The sequence below is a fragment of the Ranitomeya variabilis genome, chromosome 6, assembly GCF_051348905.1.
Source record: "Ranitomeya variabilis isolate aRanVar5 chromosome 6, aRanVar5.hap1, whole genome shotgun sequence".
In the NCBI taxonomy this organism is placed as follows: Eukaryota; Metazoa; Chordata; class Amphibia; order Anura; family Dendrobatidae; genus Ranitomeya; species Ranitomeya variabilis.
Window position 1 is genome coordinate 549,315,514 of NC_135237.1, and position 15,946 is coordinate 549,331,459.

Sequence of the window (15,946 nt, forward strand, 5' to 3'; positions counted from 1 at the left end):
CTGCTGCCTGCAGAGCCTTTCCTGCTGCCGCCTGCAGAGCCTTTCCTGCTGCCGCCTGCAGAGCCTTTCCTGCTGCCGCCTGCAGAGCCTTTCCTGCTGCCGCCTGCAGAGCCTTTCCTGCTGCCGCCTGCAGAGCCTTTCCTGCTGCCGCCTGCAGAGTCTTTCCTGCTTCTGCCTGCAGTTTTCCCTGCTGCCGCCTGCAGAGTCTTTCCTGCTGCCGCCTGCAGAGTCTTTCCTGCTGCCGCCTGCAGAGTCTTTCCTGCTGCCGCCTGCAGAGTCTCTGTGCATGTATACCTACAGCTCTGTGCAGACAGCAGAGACAACTGTAAAAGAGCTGTAGACATGAAATAACGGGGTATTTTTAATGAATATTTGCACAGGCAAACTTCCGAAATAACCTTATAAATATAAATGTGCGGTATACAATAGGCAGTTAAAGAGAATTTCTTAGATAAGAGGAGGGACCTCTGAATGTTCAGTGAAATCTTCCTCATCCTCGGTCACATGTTTGGGTTTGCAGTTGCTCAGCACGAGGGGTCCTTGTGCTCCGCTTCTCTTCTGCTGGACGATATTTGCCACATCGGGAAAAGAACGCGCATTCGGATCCACTTCAAGTTTCTCAATTCTGTTTGAACTGCTGGAAATAAAACAAAAGGCTGAAATCAGTGAGAGGAGAGGACGCTGCGATACAGGGAGGTCAGAGACAGCCGGCGCTCCACTGGAGGAGGACAACAGGATGATGGACACAATCACCCTCATCTATGGGAGCAGCTAATGCTGATCAGTATACTGCCATATCCAGAGAGGTTAAAGCAGAATGAAAAAAAAAATCACACCGCAAGTTGTAGTTTATAGGTGATGACATCACAAGCTGTAGTTTATAGGTGATGACATCACAAGCTGTAGTTTATAGGTGATGACATCGCAAGCTGTAGTTTATAGGTGATGACATCACAAGCTGTAGTTTATAGGTGATGACATCACAAGCTGTAGTTTATAGGTGATGACATCACAAGCTGTAGTTTATAGGTGATGACATCACAAGCTGTAGTTTAAAGGTGATAATGTCACAAGCTGTAGATAATTGGTGATAATATCACAAGCTGTAGATAATTGGTGCTGACATCATATAAACTGCAGTTTAGAACTGATAACACGAAAACCTGCACTTTATAGATATTGACACCAGAATTTGTATTAAATAGATATTTATAGTGTGGAGAGACCTTGGGCAGAAGTCGGACTATTCTCTATAAAAAGAAAACTCCATTCTTAGCTAAAATGGGGATGAGAATCTAGCAGAAGAGTCATGAAATAGAAGACGACGGGTAGACAACTTCCATCCTGAGTGGCAGAGGTGGGCCCAGTAATGAAGCCCCTCTCACCCGCACTACAGCCAATCTTCACATTAGTCCATAAGGAGGCTGCTGTCACATTTCCCAGACGTGAAGCTCTCCTCGCTGAGAGGCGGCTGTGCTGCCAACGTTATTATTTTAATTGTGAAATGAAAGAGTAAGAAGGTGATTATGCGGAGTCATGATCCCGGCGAGCGGCGGCAGTCATGCACACAAATTTGAGATGTTGTGTACGCCGCAGTCCTGTTGGGATAATTACCGCGGCATTATTACCAACAAAGGAGCCCCGGGAGCAGGCGCAGCAACGGCGAAATGTTCCCATTCATACGGGATCATCTAATGCCAGAAAAATATGGTATGAATAACACTTATTTACCACTGATTAGCGGCTATATTCAGTAGCGATGCAGAGACGCGCAGACTTTACATACATGTCACCGCCGATAGCGCCATCACGGGCACGGATCACACTCAATAACGACTACAGTCATGCGCGTAAAGGACGTGTCTGGTCTAGAAAATCCATTTTCAAATATTTATGACACAAAGGTTATCAATATCAGATTGGTGGGGGTGAGACCTAGTTGACCGGTGCTGGAGAAGAGGGGATAGAGGGGAGGTGAGTGAGATTTTATTGTTGTCATAACCACTTCTTGGCCAATATGGATCCAGAAACATGGTGGCTGGCTCGCGGCCCATAGGAGTTCAACAAATTGAATCCTAAAAAATTTGGGAGGAAAATGGGGGTGCGTGATATAATCCGAAGGTAGTTAACTAGGGGATGGATGGTGGCTGCAGTGGAGCGGGGTCACAGGAAGCCGGCCGCAACAGGAGCGGGGTGAAGCTGTGGACCCCGGCCAGGGAGGAGTGAGTGTCCAAGTGCTGCAAGGCTACGGGCCCTAGGCTCTCCTAAGATGTCGGCACTAACAGGAGTCCTCCTTCCCATTGATTACCCTACGATGGGCTTTGAGAGAATGAACGCTGGAGGCTGCGCATGCGCAGATTGAGATCTCATCTCCTGAAATGTTAATCTGCGCATGCGCTGCCTCTGGCGGCCATGTTACCGAAGCCCATCACACGGTAATCAATGGAAAGGAGGACTCCAATCAGTGGCAACATCTTAGGAGAGCCCAAGACCCACAGCCTTGCAGTGCAAGGACATCCCCTTCTCCCAGCCCGGAAGCCACGGCATCATCTCACACCTGCCTCCACCGCCATCCTCCTGAAGCAGCGACCCTGTCTTCTGTGACCCCGCTCCACCACAGCCAATTTTATTTAAAGAAAAGTTTTCCTATTTTACTCCCCAAAATTTGGGGTGCATCTTATAGTCCACAAAATACGATAATTCATCTTGTTTAAAATCGATTTGCTCATCCTTATCATCTACAGGCACTCACAACATGTACTTAAAGAGTACCTTTCACCAAACTCTTCATGATGAACTGGACACAGTTTTTTTATTTCACATTTTTATTGCAGAAATGTTAGCAATCAAAGTATTTGGCATCTAATCAGTTACTTTCCATTAAGTTCAAGTGGGCGTTATCAGACAGTTTTCACTGGGGGCGTGTCCTTCTTCTCCCTGTATGATGCTGACCAATCATAAAAAGGCAGCAACACTCAGAGTATAAAAGAACACACCCCCACCACAGCTTGGAGCAGATTTCTCAGTGTGTGAGATGTATGTCAGACAGCTCTGATCTGCTCTAACCTCCTGCATGATTAGAAAGTCATCTGTTATCTACTCCCAGATCTAATACCTTTAAGGTAAAGACCCAGCAGTTCATGTAGGGGGAGGATAATCAAAGTGGGGTTTAACTGTCATATTACAAACCATTCTATCTGCTTAGCAATACTGCACATCACCAAAAGAACACCATACACAGAGTGAAGCATGGTGGAAGCATCAAAATGCTTTGGGACTGTTTTTTGGCAGATATAACTAGGGTTTTAGTCAAGGTGGAGGGGACTATGAACAGTTCTAAATATCAGTCAATTTTGCAACAAAACCTTCAGGCCTCTGCTGAAAAAAAAACTGAAGACGAAGAGAATTTTTACTTTTCAGCAAGATAACGACCCTCCCTAAGCGATCTCCAAATCACCAAAAGAATGGCTTCACCAGAAGAAGATGAAAGTTTTGGAATGGCCCAGCCACAGCCCAGACCTGAATCCAATTGAAAATCTGTGGGTGGCCTGAATGGGGCGCTATACACAGGATACGTCCTTGCAATCTGACTGATGTGGCGCTACTGCAATTCTAGTACATTCTTCAACTGAATTACACAGATTACAGATGACATTAAAGATGAAAAAAGCTCTGAAATGATTCTTCTTGGTATGATTTTTTTTCATGAGAAAAACCTGTTATTTATATCCACTAAATATACATAGTGACTTTGTCAGTAGAATAGTAAGTGCAGCTCTGGAGTATAATACAGGATGTAACTCAGGATCAGTAATGTAATGTATGTACACAGTGACTGCACCAGCAGAATAGTGAGTGCAGCTCTGGGGTATAATACAGGATGCAACTCAGGATCAGTAATGTAATGTATGTACACAGTGACTCCACCAGCAGAATAGTGAGTGCAGCTCTGGGGTATAATACAGGATGTAACTCAGGATCAGTAATGTAATGTATGTACACAGTGACTGCCCCAGCAGAATAGTGAGTGCAGCTCTGGGGTATAATACAGGATGTAACTCAGGATCAGTAGTGTAATGTATGTACACAGTGACTCCACCAGCAGAATAGTGAGTGCAGCTCTGGGGTATAATACAGGATGTAACTCAGGATCAGTAATGTAATGTATGTACACAGTGACTCCACCAGCAGAATAGTGAGTGCAGCTCTGGGGTATAATACAGGATATAACTCAGGATCAGTAATGTAATGTATGTACATAGTGACTGCACCAGCAGAATAGTGAGTGCAGCTCTGGAGTATAATACAGGATGTAACTCAGGATCAGTAATGTAATGTATGTACACAGTGACTGCACCAGCAGAATAGTGAGTGCAGCTCTGGGGTATAATACAGGATGTAACTCAGGATCAGTAATGTAATGTATGTACACAGTGACTGCTCCAGCAGAATAGTGAGTGCAGCTCTGGGGTATAATACAGGATGTAACTCAGGATCAGTAATGTAATGTATGTACACAGTGACTGCCCCAGCAGAATAGTGAGTGCAGCTCTGGGGTATAATACAGGATGTAACACAGGATCAGTAATGTAATGTATGTACACAGTGACTGCACCAGCAGAATAGTGAGTGCAGCTCTGGGGTATAATACAGGATGTAACTCAGGATCAGTAATGTAATGTATCTACACAGTGACTGCACCAGCAGAATAGTGAGCGCAGCTCTGGGGTATAATACAGGATGTAACTCAGGATCAGTAATGTAATGTATCTACACAGTGACTGCCCCAGCAGAATAGTGAGTGCAGCTCTGGGGTATAATACAGGATGTAACTCAGGATCAGTAATGTAATGTATGTACACAGTGACTGCACCAGCAGAATAGTGAGCGCAGCTTTAGGGTATAATATAGGATGTAACTCAGGATCAGTAATGTAATGTATGTACACAGTGACTGCACCAGCAGAACAGTGAGTGCAGCTCTGGGGTATAATACAGGATGCAACTCAGGATCAGTAATGTAATGTATGTACACAGTGACTCCACCAGCAGAATAGTGAGTGCAGCTCTGGGGTATAATACAGGATGTAACTCAGGATCAGTAATGTAATGTATGTACACAGTGACTGCCCCAGCAGAATAGTGAGTGCAGCTCTGGGGTATAATACAGGATGTAACTCAGGATCAGTAGTGTAATGTATGTACACAGTGACTCCACCAGCAGAATAGTGAGTGCAGCTCTGGAGTATAATACAGGATGTAACTCAGGATCAGTAATGTAATGTATGTACACAGTGACTGCACCAGCAGAATAGTGAGTGCAGCTCTGGGGTATAATACAGGATGTAACTCAGGATCAGTAATGTAATGTATGTACACAGTGACTGCTCCAGCAGAATAGTGAGTGCAGCTCTGGGGTATAATACAGGATGTAACTCAGGATCAGTAATGTAATGTATGTACACAGTGACTGCCCCAGCAGAATAGTGAGTGCAGCTCTAGGGTATAATACAGGATGTAACTCAGGATCAGTAATGTAATGTATGTACACAGTGACTGCACCAGCAGAATAGTGAGCGCAGCTCTGGGGTATAATACAGGATGTAACTCAGGATCAGTAATGTAATGTATGTACACAGTGACTGCACCAGCAGAATAGTGAGCGCAGCTCTGGGGTATAATACAGGATGTAACTCAGGATCAGTAATGTAATGTATGTACACAGTGACTGCCCCAGCAGAATAGTGAGTGCAGCTCTGGGGTATAATACAGGATGTAACACAGGATCAGTAATGTAATGTATGTACACAGTGACTGCACCAGCAGAATAGTGAGTGCAGCTCTGGGGTATAATACAGGATGTAACTCAGGATCAGTAATGTAATGTATCTACACAGTGACTGCACCAGCAGAATAGTGAGCGCAGCTCTGGGGTATAATACAGGATGTAACTCAGGATCAGTAATGTAATGTATCTACACAGTGACTGCCCCAGCAGAATAGTGAGTGCAGCTCTGGGGTATAATACAGGATGTAACTCAGGATCAGTAATGTAATGTATGTACACAGTGACTGCACCAGCAGAATAGTGAGCGCAGCTTTAGGGTATAATATAGGATGTAACTCAGGATCAGTAATGTAATGTATGTACACAGTGACTGCACCAGCAGAACAGTGAGTGCAGCTCTGGGGTATAATACAGGATGCAACTCAGGATCAGTAATGTAATGTATGTACACAGTGACTCCACCAGCAGAATAGTGAGTGCAGCTCTGGGGTATAATACAGGATGTAACTCAGGATCAGTAATGTAATGTATGTACACAGTGACTGCCCCAGCAGAATAGTGAGTGCAGCTCTGGGGTATAATACAGGATGTAACTCAGGATCAGTAGTGTAATGTATGTACACAGTGACTCCACCAGCAGAATAGTGAGTGCAGCTCTGGAGTATAATACAGGATGTAACTCAGGATCAGTAATGTAATGTATGTACACAGTGACTGCACCAGCAGAATAGTGAGTGCAGCTCTGGGGTATAATACAGGATGTAACTCAGGATCAGTAATGTAATGTATGTACACAGTGACTGCTCCAGCAGAATAGTGAGTGCAGCTCTGGGGTATAATACAGGATGTAACTCAGGATCAGTAATGTAATGTATGTACACAGTGACTGCCCCAGCAGAATAGTGAGTGCAGCTCTAGGGTATAATACAGGATGTAACTCAGGATCAGTAATGTAATGTATGTACACAGTGACTGCACCAGCAGAATAGTGAGCGCAGCTCTGGGGTATAATACAGGATGTAACTCAGGATCAGTAATGTAATGTATGTACACAGTGACTGCACCAGCAGAATAGTGAGCGCAGCTCTGGGGTATAATACAGGATGTAACTCAGGATCAGTAATGTAATGTATGTACGCAGTGACTGCACCAGCAGAATAGTGAGCGCAGCTCTGGGGTATAATACAGGATGTAACTCAGGATCAGTAATGTAATGTATCTACACAGTGACTGCCCCAGCAGAATAGTGAGTGCAGCTCTGGGGTATAATACAGGATGTAACTCAGGATCAGTAATGTAATGTATGTACACAGTGACTGCACCAGCAGAATAGTGAGCGCAGCTCTGGGGTATAATACAGGATGTAACTCAGGATCAGTAATGTAATGTATGTACACAGTGACTGCACCAGCAGAATAGTGAGCGCAGCTCTGGGGTATAATACAGGATGTAACTCAGGATCAGTAATGTAATGTATGTACGCAGTGACTGCACCAGCAGAATAGTGAGCGCAGCTCTGGGGTATAATACAGGATGTAACTCAGGATCAGTAATGTAATGTATCTACACAGTGACTGCCCCAGCAGAATAGTGAGTGCAGCTCTGGGGTATAATACAGGATGTAACTCAGGATCAGTAATGTAATGTATGTACACAGTGACTGCACCAGCAGAATAGTGAGCGCAGCTCTAGGGTATAATACAGGATGTAACTCAGGATCAGTAATGTATGTACACAGTGACTGCACCAGCAGAATAGTGAGTGCAGCTCTGGGGTATAATACAGGAGGTAACTCTGCCTACGTTCTGTATGACACCCACAGTACATGAGGTGCATAGTAAATCTGGTCGTGGCTCAGCCTGTATGTGTCTTTAGCTTGCTGCTCTTATTTCTGCTTATATGAGGCAGCTCATACTGCAGAGGTAATTGATTAATGGAGCAATAGACTGTACATCCTCGGATGTGATTTATGTGCGGAGCAGATACAGACTGAAGTGTTTGCTGCACAGTTTATTCAGTATAAGCTCCACTTCCGCTTGCTAAGACCCAGACTTCCCAAAGGTATTTATGGCTTTCATATAAGATCTGTACACATGGAGACTGCAGACCGCTGCTAACCCCCATACACGGATGATAATGGCGTCCATGTATACAGTAACTGTGATGGGGATGGAGATGGGATTCAAAGGAAATCCATCACTCTATTAACCTCTAAATAAATGGCACTCATTCTGGCCCTGGTGAAGCCAACTTTCGAGTGAAAGGCGTGGGGTTATTATCGCTGTAGAATAGTTTTTGTGTTATTGGTGATTGTTGCATTCTAATATTACTCTTCGGGCTCTTTTCATTAGTTATGTAATGTGTCTGGACTGCGGTTATTGGGGGCACAAAACCTTCGATTCAGAAGTGTGAGGAGGTGTTACCGTATACGACTATTGGCCGCCATGGCCAGTGATTGGCGGCCTGAGGTTGGTGGCTGTAATAAACCAGTGACTGGTGGCCATGACTGACTAGTGATTGGTGGCCATGATTGGTGGCTTGTGGTTGGTCGCCAAAATTGGCTAGTGATTGGTGGCCATGATTGGCGGCCTGTGGTTGGTCGCGTTAATTGGCTAGTGATTGGTGGCCATGACTGGCTAGTGATTGGTGGCCATGATTGGTGGCTTGTGGTTGGTGGCCATGACTGGCTAGTGATTGGTGGCCATGATCGGTGGCCTGTGGTTGGTGGCCATGACTGGCTAGTGATTGGTGGCCATGATCGGTGGCCTGTGGTTGGTGACGATAATTGGCCAGACATCAGGATTCTATCAATGTGACGGTATAAAGGGATATTATCTGCAAAATGTGTAACTCTGTGTTACCTGTCTTGCAGTTTAGTGCGGTTCTGGCTTTTCAGTGCAAAAGAGGTCGTCCTCGGCTTCTGGATAAGTTCTGAGGTCTGAAAGACAAAAAACGTTATATTGTTTAAAGGGCATTTCCTTCCAAAGAAGAAACCTCCCTCGTCTGTGCTCCTAACAGATCCCACCCTTCCCAATTGCAGGGAATGCTACTTCCCATCGCCCATGGTAACATTTTGCCCATCTTCTCAGAACCCTCATCCTGTAACCAAGTACCATGTGATCTACCCCCATCCCTCACACTGGACCAGGCCTCGATGACACGTAGACCGGGGCGACAATACTCCATGTGATCTGGAGTGATCAGTGTCTGGATATTGGGGAGGGTCATATGTACATGAAATGCCAAGTGATCCTGTACACTGGGGGTCCGCAACCTAGGGTGCTTCCAACAAGTCCTGAGAGCCACCTGTCAGCCATGCTGGGAGTTATAGTTTCACAACAGCTGGAGTGCAGTCGGTTGCTGACGCTCACCAGAGACATTGTTTTCAGTATAATAGCCACGTGCATTTTTCCTGTAGACTCAATCGGGGCTTGCAAGGGCCATTATGGGCTATTATATCAATTTCAAACCAGCACCTATTTGCTGTATGGCTACAGTGTGTTTTTCCAGCAGAGTCCATACTCTAGATGAGACTGTATAAACCTTACATACAGGTACAATAGAAATTATCCATCGTCATGCTTCATTGTAGGCATCACCAGGCCACCACCATGCTTCGTTGTAGATATCACGGAGTCTCCATCATGCTTCACTATAAGCATCACAGAGACCCTGCCATGCTTCACTGTAGACTTCACTGAGCCACCACCATGCTTCACTGTAGACATCACTGAGCCACCACCATGCTTCACTGTACGCATCATTTAGCCACCGCCATGCTTCACTGTAGGGATCACCAAGCCTTTTCCATGATTCACTATAAGCATCACTGAGCCACCTCCATGCTTCACTATATGCAATACTGAGCCACCACCATGCTTCACTGTAGGCATCACCAAGCCTTTTCCATGATTCACTATAAACCTCACTGAGCCACCTCCATGCTTCACTGTAGCCATCACTGAGCCACCGCCATGCTTCACTGTAGGCATCACCAAGCCTTTTCCATGATTCACTATAAGCATCAGTGAGCCACCTCCATGCTTCACTGTAGGCATCACTGAGCCACCGCCATGCTTCACTGTAGGCATCACCAAGTCTTTTCCATGATTCACTATAAGCATCACTGAGCCACCTCCATGCTTCACTGTAGGCATCACTGAGCCACCGCCATGCTTCACTGTAGGCAGGATGTTCTTATCGTTCTTCCCCCCTCCAGAGATGGCCAAAAAAGTTCCAGTTTCGTTTCATCTCTCCACACAACAGAATCCCAAACCTTCTGTGACTTATTCATATAGTTTTGTGTATATTGGAGCCAACTTCTTGTGTTTTGGTTTCAGTAGAGGTGACGTCTACATAGAACATGGAGACCTTCAGCGTTTAGTATGCGCCTTATCGTGTGAACCGAAACCTCAGTGCTGCTGTTACCAAATCTTGCTGCAGGTCTTGTACAATCACTTGTGGGATTTTGACCACCTGCGCCTTCAGCAATCTGCTGGCATCCTTCTCTATCTGCCACGTCCAGATAGTACAGCCAGTGTTCTTATAACTTAGAAGCTGTGGCTGCCACTTCCAGCTGTATCTCTAAGTCAATGCCTTTGTATCTTATTCTATTCTTTCTCATATTTGCACACACTTAATGATCTCTACTGGTCACTTGTTGGACCACTCTCTTGACTTTCTTTTTTGTGACGAGGTCGGAGTAACGCCTTGTTGCATTAGTCGTGTTAAGCTATTTACTTTGTAATTTTGATTCAATGACTAAATTTACAACATTTCTTATGTTTGCAATAACAGCAATGAAACAAGAACAAAGGGGGTTGAATAATTTTAATTGTAACTATAGCAGCTAGGCATGCTGGGAACCCTTAACCAGTCCTCATTACTTCCATGCCTGCACTTCGGTTGTTACTTTTCCATTTTTTCCACTTTTATTTTCCTCTTAGATCTGATAATAAAGTGACTGTGGTCCGTGTGCGGTTACACAGTAATGTGTGTGGGGATTGGAAATGCTGATGAGGAGAAAAACTTGTGTGTTTATCCGACTCCGGGATAAAAGCTGCAGATGAATTATTGATGGCGGAGAGTTCTCAGGGCTTGGATCAGATGTTCACTACCCCGGGATCACATCCACAGGGGAAGGAGAATTTATTGACTAAGAGGAAATTTCTCCGATAATCCTGTAAATAAATATGACTTGGTGTCTATGGATCTGTTTACACTTCATGCGCCATTTCTATCCATTGCATATGGAAACTGTACGTTTTTTTGGCATTTCTAGGGTTCGAAGTGTTCTACATTTTGCCCAGAAACAAAAAATAATGTAACCTGATACAACACTGTACAAAAAAAACGACCAGCAGGTCAAAATGTCTTCTAAAGGGTACAAAAACTGTGTAAAATCAGGAGCCACATAAATGGCGGCACACGGAGATGCATAACAGAGGGTTGCTGCACTGTACACCCTGGGGGAGAACTAACCGAGTCAGGTTTGATCATAGATCAGTCTAGTTCTCAAAACGCGTTGGAGTAAGTGGCTCGTAATAAATTTGGGGTTTCTTTTGAGAAGTCCGTGCCCCATAATATACAGATTTCAGCTATATGTATGGCATCTTTCTGGTGTAAAATTTTGGCACGATGTGAAAGGTCCTTCTCCCTCCCTGCTGTACGATTTTTAGAAAAGTCTACAAAAGAGCAAAAAGAAACAACATTTTGCGTAAATAATATTACTTTTTTTGGAGCCGAGCACATATTTTGACCATGTATTCCTAAAAAAGTGAAAATAGAACAAACTCCCCCAGTTATATGCAACACCTGTACCTTCGGACCTGTGACACTCAGACACACACCCGGACATGCCCGCCTGATGAGCCACACTAGAGCCGACCATCATGGACACTAGTGAAGTCCCTGTGGACACACCATGGTGCTTCCAAGGACTTCACACCGGCCGACGCAGGGAAGATACCGCTGCCTGAGCCGACCAGCCGGGCATGAGAAGGAATAAATTTTCGGTTCTTCAAATCTTCTTTCTTCAGAAGATTCCCCAGTCAAGGACAGGAAACCAACAGATGCGTGGGAGAGGTGCCGCCTCTTTAGCCTATAGGTTTCCTGTCCTTGAAGGGCGGATCCCCTCTCGTGGTGCTATCATGTGTGATCGATAGTAATGCAATTCTGCCATTATTATACAGTATTCAGCGTGCAGTAAAAATGACAAAATTACCTGGTGACATGATTTTTCAGGTCGGTTGCGACAATATGAAACATCAAGAACGGCATTGTTCACACCAGTCTTGATTAGGGGATGTTCTGGAGTCAGACACTCCTGATTCATGAAGAAATGTACGCCTTTGTCATGGATCAGGAGTGTTGGACGAGCGGCGTACACCTCTCTAGATTTCAGTTGTTAAAAAAAATTAGAAATTTAAAAAAAAAAAGTTTTAATTTTTCCTGTGGATGGAGCTTGGGGTAAACATGATATCTGTAATTCGTTTTCTCTTGCATTTGGGCGGGGGCGCGATGAACCAAAAATGTCAAGTCTGTATTATCTATAGTTCTTTCTTATGGATTAAATCATTTTAGATTTTCACAGACTGGCTTTTCTTTCTGATGTGATGATTTTTTCATGAGGAATAGAGGAGGTTGGTGTGAACATATATGTTTTATTTTTTAAAGTTTTTTTAAATATTTTTTTTTTTCTGTTGGATTCATAACGGAGAGGGGGTCCTTTGGGTGCAGGTGCCTGGATTTTTGGAACAGTTGCAAAAAAAGGTTATATGGCGAATACGCTGAGGATTTAATGTGTGAATTTGCGGCAGGAAAATTGAGAATACTGATATTTATAGTTGCAGGTTTTCCATATACAGTTGACTTTTAGCTTCTTTTTTATTCTGCATCCAATAATCCTGAATATTTGCTAATCTGATGCTTTTTGGTTCCAATAGATCCAGGTTAAAGGAATTTTTGCTCTCTACCCATTTCATGAATTTCCATCCCGATGCTGCGGTTGAGCCCATAGGGACTAAACATCATTGCCTGATCCCACGGCAGGATGGCCGACCCCTGCTAAGAACCTGGAGGGTTTATTGGGGGTTAGCGCCAGTATGAGGCAGTAAAGGGGCTGAGGTTTTATGGCTTTTTAGTGCAGTAGGACTCCGATGAATCCGCAGAGGTTTTGCATTGATTCGGATGACGTGTAGATTTAATACTTCTGTCTACGGCTGTTTCATAGAACATTGGAAAATCCCTCCCTAGAAGTGGAAAATCCATGTAACGCCACAATCAATACGTGCACCAGGAAATACGCGCCGGTCTCTGGGGACGCTGCGGATACCGTCCTAATGGCCCCTGGTGGCCGTCATGGAGCCGCATAGTTCACTCACAATATTGATAGCGGCACTGACAGAGGCTGAAGGCTCCCCGCGGCCGCTCTGATCCACTGTCCAATAGGGAAATTGGGAACTAATAGACGAGGGGCGTCTTCTGTTCAGGATCAGGTTATAGAGCGCGCCCCTCGCTCTGGAGGACCCGTCCTGTCCTACATTACACGGACACCCCACTGATGTGAATGGACTCTGTGTAATGCTGCATTTCCCCAGTGGTGGCGCTGTAGGCAAACTGAACCCTCGCTGATAGGTTTCCCCACAGATCAGAGCTGATCGCTGGGGGAAGGGGTCACAGCAGGGGGAGACTTTCTGATCTTTTTACAAATTGGGATTGTTCACAATGGAAGACCCCTTTAAAATGTTCAGGTCAGTTTTCATTGTTCTTCACACCGGCCCATAAGACGTTAACATAGCTTCACCTCTCTGCATGGTGCCACCTGGCATACCCAGCTCTGCTACATCAATGGCCTCAGATACATTACTGGGTTCTGCTAAACATATCCATATTGTTCCTCTAGACATACCCAGCTCTGCTACATCGATGGCCTCAGATACATTTCTGGGCTCAGCTAAATATATCTACATTGATGCAAATGACATACCCAGCTCTGCTGTATCATATCACTGCTGAACATATCTACATTGGGCAACCTGTCATACCTACCTCTGATACATCACTAGGCTCTGCTATGTCGCTTAACTCTGCTGAATAACTCTACATTGAGGCACTAGACAAACCCAACCCTGCTACATCATTCGACTGCTAAACATATCTACTTTGAGCGACTTGTCATACCTAGCTCAGACACATCGCTGGGCTCTGCTACATCATTTAAGTCTGCTCAACACCTCTACATTGAGTCCCCTGACATTCCTGGCTCTGCTACATCGATGGGCTCAGCTGGGCATCTGAACATGTGTATATATAGCGACCGGTCATATCTAGCTCTGCTACATTGCTGGGCTCTGCTACATTGCTTATTTCTGCTAAACATCTCTTACTAGTGGACTACGACTCTGCAGCACCCATGTTATCAGTCCTTGCTGCATTATAACTATTCATCAGGATCAAGGACTTTGAGGACCCACCTCACCAGGAGAGAAGTGGCCTAAATGATAGAGTGGGTCTGCAGGTACCTTTGGCATGGTGACCACCAAATGCCCCGTTGTCTGTGACCTCCTGGCTGTGCTGCTGTCCGGCTTCACTTCTTCAGGAAGGACGAGCTGAAAGGGCTGAAAAAGGAAGGAAAATGCAACATGAATGAAGGCCAACGATCTGTCTGACTGAGATAAGACCCTCCAAAACCTCGCAATGATTTCCAACATATCGGAGTGCGATTGTTCAATGCAAACCTTCATTCTCCACTCATTGATAGCAACTGGGCAGAAAAGTCTTACGCAGGTGTGGAAAAAAATGCTGCAAAAATAGAAGTGTGAAAGGGGTGATCTGATAAGTTAAAATTTCCTTTATAACATCTGCTTTTACAATCTGAGCATGTTTGTCATTTGCCTTATTATAATATTTGCTAGCATTCTCCTAATCTTCCTGAGCTGTCTGGGGAAGTCACAGGAGGCTGGAGCTGCACTCGCTTCCCCGCAACATGTATCGCTGGACGTCTTAAGGAGGTGAGGCACTGAGGTGTCTTTCATTACCATTCTTCGAAGATGTCCTGAATCCATGGCACTGACAAAAGCTGCGGGAGAAGTGACGGAACTCTGCTTCTGTCCCCATCGCTGCAGATTGTTACTGTGAAAGAAGATGTCATCAAGGGATGGAGATATAAGCAGGGTGAGTGACAGCAACACCACCATCAAACGAATCGTCATTTGGGAAGCGGTTCTGCTGTCACTCACCCTGCTTCTATCACCGCACCCGATTATGGTTTGTTTATCAGTAACAATCTTTGGTGACGGGGGCAGAAGCAGAGAGCCAGCACCTCTGTCACTTCTTGCATAGCTTCAGTCAATGCTAAGGATTCAGGAACAGATGACGTCCTGAAGCTGCGGGGAAGTGACTGCAGCCCCAGCCTCCTGTGATGATTCCTCAAATAAAACATCAGAGAAAATGAAGAAAGAAAACCCCTTTAGGGATTGGCTCTATAGAGAGAATAGCAAGATATTTTATAATAAAGTAAAATTACACAAAGCTTAGGGTGTAAAAATATATATTTTATGTATCGGGCCAGCTTTACGTACAGCTGCCGGGTATTCTGCTTACAATTATTCTGTTGTCCAACTGCGATTAGTTCTTATCGCAAATAGAAGTCTCTGTTACTGCAGCACAATGGTTAACATTAAGCAAGAAATGATGACAGCTATGATGGATCCGATTCCCAGCAGATCCTGACCTCTCCCAGTGATTTATAATGGGTTCTGTCAGGTTTCCGCTTATGTTTAATGGTAGCGATAGAGCTGCACGCTGCAATATTCTTGCGGTTAAAAAGGCTGGAATCCACGATGGAAGCCCAACCGGAAACCTAAGACTAATGAAACTGGGTCAGGGTAATTGAAGAACTTTAAAAAGATGCAGTAAAAATTTGTTTTTAAGGTTCAGAATAGGTAAAAAAAAAAAAAACTACTAAAAAAAAAATTAAACCTACAAGTGCACAGGAAGCATATGCCAAATAATCTAGGTAAATACTGAAAAAAAAAAAAAATTAAAAGAATTAATCAGTGGGTAAACACCAAATGGATCAGCAAGCACAGGTTAATATCTAAATATATATGTGAGTGATTATTTCTCTTTTAGATAAATTGGTCTCATGGTTAGTAAA

At 44.5% G+C, this 15,946-nt stretch overlaps 1 protein-coding gene across 2 annotated transcripts in view; it reads right to left on the reverse strand.

Annotated features, from left to right (window-relative positions):
• Nucleotides 1-336: 336 nt before the first annotated feature.
• The window catches only part of DNAAF11 (dynein axonemal assembly factor 11), a 52,247-nt gene continuing 36,637 nt past the window's right edge, over nt 337-15,946 (reverse strand). Inside the window, exons 10-12 of one of the 2 annotated variants that reach the window (XM_077271253.1) lie at nt 14,310-14,405; nt 8,649-8,725; nt 337-637 (exon numbers count right to left, since the gene is read on the reverse strand). In XM_077271253.1, coding sequence (XP_077127368.1) covers nt 448-637; nt 8,649-8,725; nt 14,310-14,405 — 363 coding nt within the window. In that variant the 3' untranslated portion in view covers nt 337-447. The remainder of the gene's footprint in view (nt 638-8,648; nt 8,726-14,309; nt 14,406-15,946) is intronic. The other variant, XM_077271254.1, reaches the window with a different exon arrangement.